Source organism: Scyliorhinus torazame, chromosome 7 (genome assembly GCF_047496885.1).
Source record: "Scyliorhinus torazame isolate Kashiwa2021f chromosome 7, sScyTor2.1, whole genome shotgun sequence".
NCBI classification, from domain to species: domain Eukaryota; kingdom Metazoa; phylum Chordata; class Chondrichthyes; order Carcharhiniformes; family Scyliorhinidae; genus Scyliorhinus; species Scyliorhinus torazame.
The window spans coordinates 304285294-304302052 of record NC_092713.1 but is presented as its reverse complement, the minus strand read 5'-3'; the positions used below and the strand labels follow the sequence as shown (position 1 = coordinate 304302052).

At 46.4% G+C, this 16759-nt stretch overlaps 1 protein-coding gene across 2 annotated transcripts in view; it reads right to left on the bottom strand.

The window, feature by feature from the left end:
* Positions 1-1197: 1197 nt before the first annotated feature.
* Positions 1198-16759, bottom strand: part of LOC140427143 (TBC1 domain family member 9B-like) — a 95764-nt gene continuing 80202 nt past the window's right edge. For both annotated transcript variants that reach the window (XM_072512687.1, XM_072512688.1), the window contains 3 exons: positions 14154-14228; positions 7642-7745; positions 1198-6286 (listed from right to left, as the gene is read on the bottom strand). In XM_072512687.1, coding sequence (XP_072368788.1) covers positions 5594-6286; positions 7642-7745; positions 14154-14228 — 872 coding nt within the window. In that variant the 3' untranslated portion in view covers positions 1198-5593. The remainder of the gene's footprint in view (positions 6287-7641; positions 7746-14153; positions 14229-16759) is intronic.

Sequence of the window (16759 nt, the reverse complement as noted above, 5' to 3'; positions counted from 1 at the left end):
AGACTGCCAATTTCCACCTAACGTGGTCCAACTTCACCCTTGCCCCAGTTCTTCAGCTGCTGAAACACCGATTCATCCTTTGCTATCTACCTCTAGATTTGACTATTCCAATGCACTCCCGGCTGGTCTCCCCACATTCTTACCATGGCAAACATGAGGTCATTCAAAACTCTGCCTCATCTCTAATCTTCTTCAGCCCAACCAGCTGAGATATTTGCAACCCTCTCATTCTTGCTTCTTTAGCACCCCTGATTTTAATGGCTCCACCACTGGTTTCACTGCCTTCAGTGGCCTGGACCCCAAGCTCTGGAATACCCTCCCCACACCCCTCCACCTCACTTTTCACCTTTACGATGCTCCTTAGAACCTACCGCTGACTAAGCTTTTGGTCATCAGATCTAATGGGGTGAATCCTCCGCCCCTCCAACCGCGTGTTCCTCGGCAGCACGCCGTCACCGGCAGTGGGATTTTCCGTTCCTGCCACCGGCCAATGGGATTTTCCCATCCCATGCCACCGGGAAAACCGCTGCCGGCACAGAATTCACCCCAATATCTTCCTATGTGGCCTGGTGTCATATTTTGTTTCACAATACACCTGTTTTATTATGTAAAGGGTTCTAATAAAAGTTGTTCGACAAATCCCACTCCACCAACTTCTATTTATACCGCATCTTTAATGCAATGAAACATCCCAAGACGCTACGCAAATACATAACAAAACAAAATATGCCACCAGAGCTTTGAGCACAAGGTACGACCGGTTGATGCTTTATTGCAGCACCAAGGGAGCACTGCACCCCTGGAGATGTCATCTCTCAGATGAGATATTAGACAAGGCCCCATCCGCCCTCTTGGGTAAATGATCCCACAGAATGATTTTCGATGAAGAACAGGCGACTTCTCCCCAGTGTCCTGGACCAATATTTATTCCTTATTCAACAACAAAACATTCTCCCGTATTATCCGGACATCCTCACAAGTGTTGTTTGTGGAAATCTGCTGTGTGCAAATCGGCCTCAAATTACTAGTGACTATATTTAAAAAGCGCTTAATTGGTCATAAAGTATTCTGGCGTGTCCTATAATCATGAAAGGCAAGTCTTTTTATTGCCTCTTCAACATTCTCCCACCACTTTGAACAGAGATATAAATGTTTGATCCAGATTAGAGGCAGTAATAAACAATACGGAGACATTAATTAAAGTGCTAAATTTCGATTTTAATTCAGTCTTGGTCCAGGAATCAGACCAGTACAATAACACCAAGGCCAGTACAATAACAAAAAACTCCAATTACATTTGCCTTCCATTCAAAATAAATTAATCGACAGCCAAGAATGCAATTAAGACTACTCAGTGAATCATCGTAATTAAGGAACATTTAATAATGGAGCATATACCCAGAATTCTAATGGCGTAGATAATTAAGAGCAATAGGAACTTTCAGGAATTTTGCCAGGGATCTCAGTTTTCGCTGTTGGCCGAGTGTTAACCCCTTTTACAAAACCCTATTTGCAAATAGGTTCTCCTCCGAGTTCTTTTTGGAAAGTGAAATTTCGCTTCTAAACACCATCCAACCTCTGCTACGAGAAAGAATACCTAATTGCAAAGTGACCCTGCTTCTGCTTTACCTCCAAAGAAATAAAATCAATGTTGTTCTGCCTCGAGAAACTATTGCAGCAAATCTTTTTCTCTTAATACACAAAAAAAAAACGGGGTTGCCAATGCAGTTTTATCCCAAACGTTAAGTCATATTGGACAAACAAAATGAATTGGGTACTCTAAATTTATTTTTTTACAAGTCATATTGGACTTGAGACACTGGGCTGGATTTTCTGCACATCTCGCTCTGTGTTTCAGGGTGGCGGCTGCCCATTGATCTTCTGTTCCTGCTGTTGTCAATGGGATTTCCTGTTGAGTGCACCCCCCGCTGCCGGGAAACCTGCGGTGCGGGAGCGTCGGAGAATTCCGGCCATCGACTCTTGTTTCTCGCTCCACGGATGCTGCCAGAGCCACTGAGTGTTTCCAGCATTTTCGTTTGTTATTTCAGATTTCCACCAGACACGGTATTTTGCTCTTATTCATCTCAACTGTTTCCATGGAAACTGAGCATCGTAGGCTGTATTGGAAACTTGAGAATAAATGCAGAAATAAATGAACAAGGCCCCAGTGTAGTTCTGAGGGTTTAATAATAAAACCTCAGTGACGATAGATTGGTTGAACTCGCATTGTGACATTTGTTTTGAACAAATGGAGGTTTGCGCTGATGCGATAATCTAGAGGTGTTCACCTGTGGGTTATGGCACAAAACACAAGTCATTCATGTTGTCACAAATCTGCACTCAGGATGGCAGCACTTCAGCACTGGCCTGGAGTCACCAAGCACTGAAGAACTTCCAGGATGTTGCTGTCAAAAATATCCCAGGGAATGTTAAAAAAAAAGATGTATTTAAAACACTTTATAGTTATTTTTTTTTAAATGGAGATGGGAAAATGGCCCGTTTGATTGAGTCAGGAATACCAGAGTCTGTTCACTCTCTGATTTGATGTCGGAAGGCAGGGCATTGTGAGGATGGACCTTGGGCAGCCGTTGACGGCAGGAGAGTGGGGGCTGGACGGTTGGAGGTCAGGTGATTAAAAGCCTCCACATAGACATCCCAAAAAAGGCTGAAAAACACAACATATCCGGCAGCATCTGTGGAGAGAAACAGAGTTAACTGTTCAGGATGATGACCTTTCATGGAACTTTCATCAGTCTTCTGACGAAAAGGACATTGACCTGAAACGTTAACTGCGTTTCCCTCTCCACAGAAGCTGCCTGACCTGCTGCGATATTTGTTCTTATTTCAGATTTCCAGCATCCACAGTACTTTGCTCAGGTGTCGCCTAGTCCGGGCATCACTGACACCAAGGCTGGAGATGCAGCTACAAGGTACATTCTTATTCTCATCTACAATTCCCAACTCTCCCCACATCTTCACTCAAACAATGGGAATGTAAATCAGCCAAGAGCCAAAAGGAGGGCCCGGCAAAAAGTAGGCAATTTGTAAACTCCCCACATCATCAATACAATACAAGTGATTTCAGCTGCTCTCCGTTCTCACATTTCGCGACCAAAGTGAAGTATTACTGTGACGGTGTGGCTCAAGTGAAATCATGCTTTAATCTGTTTTTGGAATCCACAAATTATAACAACCAGAAGGAGAAAATGTGTTGCAGAGAACTTTTTTTTCACTTCCAGAACTTTTACTGACATGTTTTACTGTTCCCAGTGGGACCGATGCCAGTACAATTGGAAGAGTTGGCCAATTCTCAGCTAATTTCTTTTAAAGTAACCTAACACTAGTGTTTATATCAAAGTGCAAAGAAGTGTTTGAGAATAAAAAGCCAACTGGCTTTTCTTTACTGCTGACTGGTTTTAGTAAGAGACCCAGGGGTCGGGACAATGAGGTTACCACCATCCCAATGAGAAATAACAGAGGAGGGGACAGGGATGGTTCAACTTCTGAAATAAACCTCCTTTACATTGAACCCCAAAGTTAACACAAACTGCACAGTGGTAGTTCAGAATAACACCTACTTCCAACTCATATGCTAGTAAGTAGAAATCGGAAAGGAAGCATGTGCACTTTATAGGAACTGAGTTTACAGCTCCAGTTGTAATGACAATGGACAATTTGTGCATCTCCAACTTTAAAAAAAAATACTGCTATAATTGTTGTTTCACGGGGAGTAAAATAAAAAGAGGGAGGACGTTCAGTTTAATATCTGCTTTATCTGACTGCCCGAACAGTATTGGGATTGCAGTGCGACTGACGGTTGAACGAAACAGAACCTGTGCATTTTGCCACCCATTAGCAAATGATCTTGTCAAGGAAAGAAATGGCATTAAGAAAGGGCAATTTTAATTAAGTCCCTGAATGCACTTAGAACAGGGAGCTGCTCAGGAAAGTCATTTTAAATGGATTAGCTCCCGAATATTAATTTGTGAACATACTTACAGATTAAAATGAATTGCCAGCTCTTGATAAACTCTTTCAAAAAGAGAGAACACACAGGCACTGTGTCCTCCTGCTGAGCTGCACCAATGTATGTTTGAAAACACATCAGGTTTAGTGGGAAGATACTTAGGTTATGGTTAATGTAGTCAGCAGGGCGATGACTATCGAGTAACAATGTTTGGAAAAACAGATCATTGATAAAACTGGAACTAAAAACATAGCACAGGGGTAAAACGTGGTTAAGTATGCTTGGACTGTTGGTGATTAAAGAAAACAGAGGCAGGGCCCTTATCGCTGAAGGAAATGCTGCATGTGTGTATGTGAGTGCGCACTTGTGACCAAGCTAGGCTCTAATCTCCTCCTGTCCCTGCATTCCAGTTAAGAGCTCTACACTCACTACACAGCTAGTCTTACTCAGAAAGGCACCAAGAAGCCACTTGGACAAGGTACCAAAGTGTCGTGACCTATAGGTAAATCAATCAGACTCCCAGCAAATGTCTGGTTTTTAAATCTTCAATCGTCACTGTTCATTATTCCACCAGAATCGGATATCAACCAAATAAATTAAATCTGATAAGATTAGAAGCATGACTTGCCTGTGAACTGCCAGAGACTGGTTAACCCCTCAATGTCCCACAATTAATTGCAATGAAAATCCAACGGGTAAAAATGAGCAAATATTCATCTTGCAGCGATTTTGGCTTTGATTTTAACTCCATCCTCTCTGACCCACAGTGTTTGAATGTGAAACTCGAGGATATCTTGAACTTAACTTTGTTTAATTAATGCTCGACCCACAACCCAGAAATACTGAAAGGTTAGGGTTCAAATACTGATCTGCTCATTCCATCACAGCTTTGCCTGGTGCTCAAAGCTCAGACAATGTCAACTCCTCTCTCTTTTCCACCCAATTCATCCCGAGTATTTCATTCCTATCATAAAAATACGAGTGCAGGTTCCAACACGTCTGACGACAGGAAGGTAACGTATTATTAATGGTACTTTCAAAAGAGCAACAGATATAGGTGCAAATAGCTCTTACAACTAACGTTTGCTCCACAAGCTGTTAGCAGCAAGCAATCTTGAGGAATCTGCAATCTGGTCATGCTTGAAGGGATAATCAAACTGTGATAATAAAACAAATATAAAAGTTTCTCTTTAGATTCTACATTCTGTGTCTGTCGCTTACAGATACAATATTTGTCTTTAATAACAAGAATGTGAAGCTGAGGGCTGAGAGCCTGTGCTGGTGACTACCCAATGCCTCTGTTGTCACTTAATGGGATGTTTTAGGCTTTTTGCTCCAAGGTGGGTGAATATCTGAAGACAGAGATCAGTTCGATCTATAGGTGCCGTCAACAGCCAAGCCTCTGGCTTGAGCAGGACTTGTACCCTGAATTGAAGAGGCAGGGTTTGCCCAAAGGCCAATGGACACTAATGAAGGACACAGCATGGAAATCTCTCACTAGAATAAATATAAACTTCTAGCACATGGTGGTTACATGGGTTAAAAATATGGCCCAGGTAGGGCAGCGTGATCAACACCAAAGTTCCACTCATCGTCAAGACTGGGTGGGGTGGGGGCGTTTTTGAGTCAGCTGGACGATGGCGATAGATCCTGGTCACTGGACGAGCTGACCTGCCGTTCCACCGCTCTTTGACTCTTGCACTTGGCGATCTTGGGCCCCACGACTACCCGTTTGTCAAAGAATCGGACCAGGGCTGCCTCAGTCAGCACGGATGCCAGGATCTGCTCGAAGGAGATGGACCAATCCGCGTCAATGCTGTTGGGTCGCCCGTGACCTCCCACCACATGCTCAGAGCCAACCAGGACTGTGTCCTCGGAGATATCTTCGCACGGGAGGGAGCCAGAACTCACCATGGAGTATGAGGACATTGAAGTGTCATCTCTCACCTCCTCATCAGACAACAACTGTGTTGCCGAGGACTCCCGTTTCGTGGCCACACACTCGGCCAGCTTCATGCGTTCCATCTGTGTCTTCAAAGTGTCACTTAAAATGTCGCAATCTGCTTTTAGTTTGGGCTGAGCTGCTTCAGTCTTTGCCTGATCCATGGCAGAGACCCCCTCCTTATTCTGGAGGCCCAACCCCTTGTGATCCCCCATGTCATTTGCCCTCCTAGACCCAGGGCTGCAGAACAGTTTGCCGACTTCTCCCATCTGGAGCAGCAGCGTAGCAACGGTTGCTATGGCATGGTAGAGCTCCCCCTCGTCTGGGTCCTCACTGAACATGTTGTACAGGGTTTTACACATCTCTATGAACTGTTCCTGCGGCAGAAGAAGTAAAACAGTATCAATCTTTTGGAGTGAAAGGGAAAACACACAAACTAAGGAGAACAATATGAGGGACGGGAGGCCATTCAGCCCCTCAATACCTGTTACATTAGGAACAGGAGGAGGTAATTTAGTCCCCTTGAATCTTTTAGCCAGTAATTCATTTTTCATTTCCAATTAAGGAGCAATTTTTAGCGTGGCCAACCCACCTAACCTGCACATCTTTGGGTTGTGGGGGTGAAACCCACGCAGACATGGGGGAGAATGTGCAAACTCCACACGGACAGTGACCGAGGGCCGGGATTCGAACCCAGGTCCTCAACGCCGCAGTCCCAGTGCTATCCACTGCGCCACATGCCGCCCTTTGTCCCTAATTATTGTGTCTGAACATGTCTGCATGGGGACCTCACCACCTCGGATGAACTGACTGGTCTGTAGTCACTGGCCTTATCTTACACTCTTTTTTTTGAACAAGGGTGTAACATTTGCAGTTCTCCAGCCCTCTGGCACCACCCTGGAGTCCATGGAAAATTATGACCAGCGCCTCTGCAATTTCCACCTGACTTCCATCTGTATCCTTGGATGCATCTCATCTGGTCCTGGTGGTCACTCATCAACTTTAAATACAAATAGTCCATCCAATATCTCCTCCTTATCAATTTAAAACCCTCCTAGTGTCTGAACTACGTCCTCTTTCACCATGAACCGGGCAACACATTCTTCCTCGGTTAAAAACAGATGCAAACTATTAGTCTGATACCTCAGGTCTGCCCTCTGTCTCCATGCGGAAATCCTTCTTTTTGATCTCTAATTGGCCCCCACTCCTCCTTTACCAGCATTTTACTATTATTATGCCTATGGAAAACCTTTGCATTCCTTTTTATTTTAGCTGCCAGTCTCTTCTCATGCTCTCTCCTTGCTTCCCTTATTTTCTTGTTCCATTCCCATCTGAACCTTCTCGATTCAGCCTGGTTCTCAACTGCATTATTCACCCGATATCTTCATTTTAATCTCGACCTCTATTGTCCTCCAGCGAGCTCTGAATCTGTTTATCCTACATTCCTTGTCCTTTTCTATAGCCAACTCACACCTCATGATGCAATAATCACTATCCCCTAAAATTTCACCTACTGACACTTGATCCACTTGGGGCCACCTCATTCCCAAGAACCAGGTCCAGAAATGCCCCCTTTAGGTTGGTCTTATTTGTGGGATCTTTCTGTGCAAAATTTAGCTTCATAATGACAAGAATTTCGAAATGATTTAACTGGCATCACTGCATCAATAATCCCTCCGAGACACTCTATAAACACAGCCCTTTCCGTTGCCCATATGATTGGCCGGTGTACCTGGTTCATTTTGGTTAACTCTTTGATGTTCTCCTTTGGGTTTTCTTTCTCATGAGCCCACATCCTCAGGTGGTATCTGTAATCCTGGGAAGCAGTCTTCTCATCTACATTGAGAGAAGATTGATTACTTAGGAAGAGAATAGACTTTGACCAAAATTGAACCCATTTGTTTACAGGGGCCAAGGAACTAGTCTCATTCTGTTACCTTATGGCTGGGACCACAGCTAATGTTCGCCCTGTATTATCCACAAACTAACCAAATACTCAAACTGTAGAAATGCTTTCACAAGATGGGCAACTTCTACATTTCTCTCCTGGCTGAAAACCAAAGATTGGCCACAGCATCATTTCAGTAACAGATGCCAATCGGAGGCAGGGGAATCAGCGATTGAGTTCCCTCACTCAGCTGACATAATTCTCCTCAACGGGAACTCTGTCATCATAGAATTTACAGTGCAGACGGAGGCCATTTGGCCCATCGAGTCTGCACCGGCTCTTGGAAAGAGCACCCTACCCAAGCCCACACCTCCACCCTATCCCCATAACCCAGGAACCCCACCCAACACTAAGGGCAATTTTGGACACTGAGGGCAATTTATCATGGCCAATCCACCTAACCTGCACATTTTAGGACTGTGGGAGGAAACCGGAGCACCCGGAGGAAACACGGGGAGAACGTGCAGACTCCGCATAGACAGTGACCCAAGCCGGGATTCGAACCTGGGACCCTGGAGCTGTGAAGCAATTGTGCTAACCACAATGCTACTGTGCTGCCCCAGCACCAAGGTTCATGGGGGAACCTTGTTTGCAAACTGAGCTTCACAATGAACTCTTCCCCCAACACTTCAGCTCCCCCCACCCAACCTCTTGCCCCCATCACCACCTCGCCCCCCCACCTTGACCCGCTCACCACGACCACCTCCTCGTCCCTGTCCACCATCACCTCACCACCTCCCCCTCCTCCCTCCCGCCATGCCCTACTCTATACATGGAGGCTGTATGCAAATTGCAAATCTCAAATAAATGTGGGTCTACAACTCATCGTCCTGACTTGGAAATATATCGGCCGCTCCTTCACTGTCGCCGGGTGAAAATCCTGGAACTCCCTCCCTAACAGCACTGCGGGTGTACCTACACCACACGGACTGCAGCGGTTCAAGAAGTCGGCTTGACCATCACCTTCTCCGGGGCAATTAGTGATGGGCAACTCATGCTGGCCTAGCCAGCGAGACCCACATTCCATGTTGGAATTATAAAAAAGCTGTAGATTACACGAAGCAACAACACTCGAACAGCAAACGCACTTCAAAGTATTTAATTGGCTGTAAAGCATTTTAATAATAATAATTTTGTGACATCCCAAAGTTGTGAAAAGTGCTGCAGAAATATGAGTCATTAAAAAATATATCCATGTTTGACTATGCTCAAAAAATGGATAGGCAGCAAAGTTAATGAGCAGGTCCACGTGTCACTGAACATTAATCAGAACAAAATCTTCAATTACACTGTGCGGAATCCAAGTGATCGACTACATCCCTCCCCATTACCATCATCAGCCCTTCCAGTACAAGCCCCTCACACGCTGATCGGAGTTTGACCCGACCATTCACGACAAATCATCAGCAACACAGGAAAGGCCAACAGATAGAAAGATGGGGTGATAGCAGCCCTGACCTTAGTGTCAGTGAGGCTACTTACTTACACGTGAGACTCCCAGCAACACCCCAATTTCAACATTCTCCTTCTTGTATTTTTTTCAATTCATTCATGAGATGTGGCTTCACTGGCTAGAGCAGCATTCATTGCCCATCCCTAATTGCCATTGAGAAGGTGGTGGTGAGCTGCCTTCTTGAACCGCTGCAGTCCATGTGGTGCAGGTACACCCACTGTTGTGAGGGTGGAAGTTCCAGAATTTTGGCCCAGCAACAATGAAGGAACGGCCGACATATTTCCAAGTCGGGATGCAGAGTGGCTTGGAGGGGAACCGCCGATTGGTGGGGTTCCCCCGTGTCTGCTGCCCTTGTAATTTTAGATGGTAATGGTCGTGGGTTTGGAAGGTGCTGTCTAAGGGGCCTTGGTGAGTTGCTATAGTGCACCTTGTAGACGGTACACACGGCTGCGGCTACTGTGCGCCAGTGTTGGAGGAAGTGAATGCTTGTGGAAGGGATGCCAATCAAGGGGGTTGCTTTGTCCTGGATGGCGTTAAGCCTCAAGAGTTGTTTAATTCCCTCCCATGGCCTCATTTCTCCCCATTTCTGTAACTTCCTCCAGCCTAAAACCTTCTGAGATATCTGTGTTAATCTATTCTGACCCTCAGGGCAGCACGGTGGCGCAGTAGTTAGGCTTGCTGCCTACGGCGCTGATGACCCAGGTTCGAATCCCGGCCCTGGGTCACTGTCCGTGTGGAGTTTGCACATTCTCCCCGTGTCTGCGTGGGTTTCACCCCTGTCATAATATCCACTCATGTATATAATGAGATGCAGACAGGCAGTGATTGACACATAGGATGACCAGTAAGCATACAACACAGCACAGCCAATCATCAGACAGGACACTGCCACTATAAAGCCAGAGGGCACTAGGTTTCCCGCTCTCTCGGGACCCAGCTACTGAGACAGTCAGAGTCCACAAGCTAGCAAGCACAAACGCCATGCGGTAGCTAGTAAGTCTGGTCAGGCTACTACAATGTCACTAGTCAGGTCAGTATAGTGTCGACCCACAGCTGAATATGTACAGCAGTTCATCTAGTTGAATTAAGCAGTGCTGGATCTTCTCCTGTGTTAGACGTCTGTTTCTAACTTCCTTGCATCGAGTGCAGTCCACATCGAACCAACCTGTCTAACACATCAACCGCCACAACCAAAGGTGTGCAGGGTAAGTGGATTGGCCACGCTAAATTGCCCCTTAATTGGAAAAAAGAATTGGTTACTCTAAATTTATAAAAAATAAAATAAAATAAATAAATTCTGGCCCTCTCAAGTACCCCTGACTTGAATACTATACTAGTGGCCACCACGCCTTCAGCTGCCTGGGTCCTAAACTCTGGAATTACCTCCATAAACCTCTCTACCTCTCCCCTCCTTTCAGACACCCCTTATAAACTATACATTTCTGACTACGCTTTTGGTCATCTATCCCAAAGTTCCTTGGGTGACTCTTGTAACATTTTGATTTTTAACACCCTTGTGAGTGCCTTGGAAGTTTCTATTATGTTTAGACCATAAGACATAGATATTGTATGTTGGCCAGAAACAATCAGAGATGTATTCTGAATGAAGGGTTTCTGATGGCGATGGAGATTCAATGACAATAAAACACTTTCTACTTCACTCATTTGGTGCCAGTGTTGCTTTTGGGGGGGGGGGGGGGGGGGGGAGGAGAAGGCGGTGGCGTAGTGGGAATGTCAGTGGGCTAGTAATCCAGCAGTCCAGACTAATGCTCATGGGTTCAAATCCCACATGGCACCTAGTCTCAGTGTGGGGACCACCAAACTACTGTCGATTGTCATCAAAACCTATCTGGTTGACTAATACCCTTTAGGGAAGGAAATCTGTCATCCTTACCTGGTCTGGCCTACAGACACCTAAATGCCCTCCAAAATGGTCCAGCAAGCCACTCAGTTGTATCAAACCCATGAAAAGTAAAAACGGATCGAAACCAGACAGACCCTCTGGCATCAACAACTAGGCACCGGTAAGGACAATGGCATGCCCAGCCGCGGTGACCCTCAAAAGTCTTCACTAACATCTGGGGGCTTGTGCCAAAATTGGGAGAGCTGTCCAACAGACCAGTCAAGCAATAGCCTGACATTGTCTGTAAGTTATGACTTGGTGAGTCTGACTATGTCCATGGCACCACCACCACCTCTAGGCATGTCCTGTCCCACTGGCGAGGCAAGCTCACCAGGGATGATGACACAGTGGTATACAATTGCTCTGGGAGTCCTCAGCATTAACTCTGGACTTCATGATGTCAAACATGGGCAAGGAAACCTCCTGCTGATTACCACGTACTGTACCCCCTCAGCTGATGAATTGTCCATGTTGGACATCACTTGGAATAAGGGCACAGAAGGTACTTGGGGTGGGGGACTTCAATGTCCATCACCAAGAGTGGATTGGTAACAGCACTACTGAACAAGCTGGTTGAGTCCTAAAGGACTTGGATACTCGACTGGGACTGCGACAGGTTGTGCTGCAGATGCATCTGCCCATGACAGTACTGGTAGGCGTGACCATTACACAGGTTTAGTGGACACAAAGTCCCGTCTTCACGTTTAGGGTATCTGCCATCATGTAGTGTGGCACTACTATCGTGTTCAACTGGATAGATTTCAAACAGATCTAGCAACTCAAAGACTGGGCATCCATGAGGTGCTGAGGGCCATCAGCAGCAGCAGAATTGTACTCAACCACAATCTGTAATCTCATGGCCCGGCGTATCCCCCACTCTACCATTCCCACCAAGCCAGGAGATCAATCCTTGTTCGATGGAGACTGCAGGAGGGCATGCCAGGAGCAGCATACAGAAAAACGAGGTGTCAACCTGATGGAGATACAATAAAGGACGACTTGTGGGCCAAACAGCAGAAGCAGCAAGTGATAGACAGAGCGAAGAAATCCCACAACCAACAGATCAGATCTGTGATCTCAGTCCTGCCACCTCCAGCCGGGAATGGTGGTGGACAATTGAACAACTCACTGGAGGAGGAGGTTCCACAAATATCCCAGCCTCAATGACGGAGGAGCCCAGCACACCTGAGCAAAAGACAAGGCTGAAGCATTCGCAACAATCTTCAGCCAGAAGTGCCGAGTGGATGATCCATCTCGGTCTCCTCCGGGGGTCCCCAGCATCACAGATGTCAGTCTTCAGCCAATTCGATTCACCCCACGTGATATCAAGAAACGGCTGAAGGCACTGGACACTGCAAAGGCTGTGGACCCTGATAACATTCCAGCAATAATACTAAAGACTTGTGCTCCAGAAATAGCCGTACCCCTAGCCAAGCTGTTCCAGTACAGCTACAACACTGGCAACCCAGCAATGTGAAAAATTACCTAGGTATGTCCTGTCTGCAAAAAGCAGGACAACTAATCCCTCTATTCTCAATCATCTGGAAAGTGCTGGAAGGAGTCATCAACAGCACTTACTCAGCAATAACCTATTTACTGATCCTCTAAAAAAAAAATTTAGAGTCCCCAATTCATTTTTTTTCCAATTAAGGGGCAATTTAGCGTGGCCAATCCACCCAACCTGCACATCTTTGGGTTGTGGGGGTGAAACCCACGCAGACATGGGGAGAATGTGCAAACTCCACACGGACAGTGACCCAGGGCCGGGATTCGAACCCAGGTCCTCAGCAGTCCCAGTGCTAACCACTGCGCCACATGCCGCCCTGACTGATTCTCAGTTTGGGTTCCGCCAGGGTCACTCAGCTCCTGACCTCATTACAACCTTGGTTCAAACATGGACGAAAGAGCTGAATGCCAGAGGTGAGGTGCGAGTATTTGATCAAGTGAAGCATTAAAAGGAGCCCTAACAAACTTGGAGTCAATGGGAATCATGGAAAAACTCTCTGCTGGTTTGAGTCATACATGGCAAAAAGGAAGCTGGTTGTGGTTGTTGGAGGTCAATCACCTCCGTTCCAGGACATCACTGCATGAATTCCTCAGGATAGATGCCCAACCATCTTCAGTACTTCATAAACAACCTTCCCTCAAACATAGCTCAGAATTGGGGATGGTCACTGATGATTGCTCAATGTTTTTAAAAATAAATTTAGAGTACGCAATTATTTTTTTCCAATTAAGGGGCAATTTAGCATGTCCAAACCCCCTATGCTGCACACAAGTTCCAGGCAATAACCATCTCCAACAAGAGAGAATCTAACCCTCTCCACTCTCCATTCAATGGCCATCGCTGACTCCCCCCCCACTATCATAATCCTGGGGTTACCACTGACCATAAACTGAACTAGACGAGCCATATAAATACTGTGGCCACCAGGGCCGGTCAGAGGTTGGAAATTCGGTGGCGAGTAACTCACCTCCCGACTCCCCAAAGCCTGTCCACCATCAACAAGGCACAAGACCGGAGTGTGATGGAATACTCCCCACTTGCCTGTTTGAGTGCAGCTCCAACAACACTTTAGAAGGTTATAGCATGCAGGTCAAAGCAGACCAGCTAATTGGCGCACCATCTTAAACATTCAGTCCTTCCTGCACAGTGGCAGCAGTGTGTGTGTCATCCACAAGATGCACTGTAGCCATTCACCAAGGCTCCTTAGGCAACACCTTTCAATCATCAACCTCTACCACCTGGAAAGACAAGGGCAGAAGACACCTGGGAACACCAAACCTGGAAGTATATATCATCTTTCCTTCACTGTCGCTGGGTCGAAATCCGCGCCAGCGACGCCCACATCACATGAAATGATATTTAAAAAATGGCGAGCAATTATCCTGAGGACGCAGTTCAGGGGCCAGATAAATGCAGGTCCCTTCTTTTGTTACCTCTCTTTTGCTTTGTGTTCCCGTTTGCAGCATCCTCTTGCACCTGTCCACTCGTCTCCCCCCCCGCAGCCACATCTGGAAGAAATGGTTATCGGAACAAAAATAAAATCATTGTTTGGGCCTCTGCTGAAATACTGTGGCCAGTTCTGGGCCAGCACACTTTGAGGCACACATCAAGGCCACGGAGAGGTTGCAGAGAGGATGTACTGGAATATGCCCAGGAATGAAGAACTTGTTACTTGGAGCTACTGGAGCTTGTTCTCAGTAAGGTAGAGACGGCCAAGGGGAAATTTGATAGCGGTTTTCAAACTCTTTAAAATAAATAAAAAATTCCAATTAAGGGGCAATTTATCGGGGCCAATCCACCTACCCTGCACATCTTTGGGTTGTGGGGGGTGAGGCCCACGCAGACACGGGGAGAATGTGCAAACTCCACACGGACAGTGACCAGGAACCGGGATAAGCGGTTTTCAAAGTCATGAAGGGTTTTGATAGGCTAGATAAGGAGAAACTCTTTAGATGAGTCAGTAAGCAGAGGACACAGATTTAAGATAATTGGCAAAAGAACCGGGGGATCATTATTTCCCCCAACAGCGAGTTGCTCTAATGTGGAATGCACTGGCTGAAAGGGTAGTGGAAGCAGATTAATGACTTGTTTCAAATTTACCATTACGCAATAAACAGTGGGGTGCAAACCCAGCTCGGGAAGTATGGGCAATAAGGCAATAATAAAATCAGCTCCCGAATTTCTGCTCCCTGAAGTCATTGCCTGCTTTGTATATGATCATCCCTTGACAAATTTATCCCCTAGTGTTTCAGATGGAATTAGTTGGGAGATGTACAGTAAAAGCCAAGGTCAAGTGACTTTTTTTCACTCTTACGGGTAGCAATGACCCCTCAATTGGTGTCCAGCCCCCAGAGATGTCCAAAAGCTGCTAAGGCGAGTGAGTATTTGTCATTTCTCCTTTGCTCCTCAGAGTGCTGCCTCTCCATGGGATGGATGTACCCAGCGGGCCAGCCCAGTCACCTTCCATTAAGAACAATTTGCAGCTACAGAGCGCCTTTAACGTAGTAAAGATGTCCCAGGTTGCTCCACAGGAGTGTTATCAGGCAAAATGTCAACACTGAGATACAGGTGAACAAATGTTTGTCCCAGGAGTAAAATTTTGAAGTGAGTCTTAAAGGAAGGAGTTTGACTCTCAAGGAGAGGTAGAGAGGTTTAGGAGAATTTCAGAGCTGAGAGCCCTGGCAGCTGGAAGTGCAGTCACAATGGTGAAGCACAGATTTCCCGACAGTTGTGGGTCTAGAGGAGATTACAGAAACGGGGATGGTTACCGCCATGGAGGGACTTGAAAACAAGGATGAGAGTTTTAAACTTGAGGCATTGTCAGATCAGAAGCTAATGTTGGTTAGGGAGCACAGAAAGTAATGGATGACCAAGTCTTTGTGCAGGATAAGCCACAGGCAGCAGACTTTTGGGAAGTGCTCAAATTTACAAGTTGAGAGGCCAGTGAAGAGATTATTGGAATGGTTGAGTCTATATGTTGCCTGCATCATAAGGTCAGAAGTGGGAATGTTCCTTGATGATTGCACAATGCTCAGCACAATTCACGATTCCTCAGATACTGAAGTAGACCATGCTCAAAAGCGACTGACAAGTGGCAAGTAACATTTATGCCACAAACGTATTGGGCAACGACCATCTCCAACAAGAGGAACCTAACCATCGCCCACGACAATCAACGGCATTACCATCACTGAGTCCCCAGTTATCAACATGCTGGGGGCTACCTACCATTGACCAGAAGGCAGGAGGTACAGTATGAATGACTGGTTAACCTCCAGCTGGAATGCTGTGTTTAAGTCTAGGCACTGAATTACCAGAGTGCTACCTGAGATGAGGTAATACATGGAGAGACTAGGGAGGTGGTTCTCCTTACAGCAAATAAGGACAAGGGGAAATTTAGAGGAATTTTTGATAAATAAGGAGAAATGGCCCATTCCCTCTGCGCTGTAACGTTCTATGATCTAGGTGGAAGTAGACTACCTTAGTGACAGAATGTACATGTGATCAGAATCTCAACTCTGGGTCATAGAATGTTAAACACTTGGGGTCAGCCTGGATCACCAGTTGGAAAGAGACCACAGCTCGGCCCTGACTCATGGCTATTCTGAATACCGTTCAGTTCAGAGTGCTGGGATGTAGGAGAGTATCCATTAGCATCCAAGTTGGAAAGGAAAGGGTGAGATGACATCTTCAGTGTAAACCGCTCAAAATGGAGCTCTGTCCTTGGCTACGTGAGCCCCTGGGATAAAGCAGAATCTGTGGCCAGGTCATTGGGCTAGAGTACCCAGGGCATTGGGCTGGTGTACCCAGGGCATTGGGCTGGTGTACCCAGGGCATTGGGCTGGTGAATCCAGGGCATTGGGCTGGTGTGGCCAGGGCATTGGGCTGGTGGACCCAGGGCATTGGGCTGGTGTATCCAGGGCATTGGGCTGGTGCGTCCAGGGCATTGGGCTGGTGCGTCCAGGGCATTGGGCTGGTGTGGCCAGGGCATTGGGCTGGTGTGGCCAGGGCATTGGGCTGGTGTGGCCAGGGCTTTGGG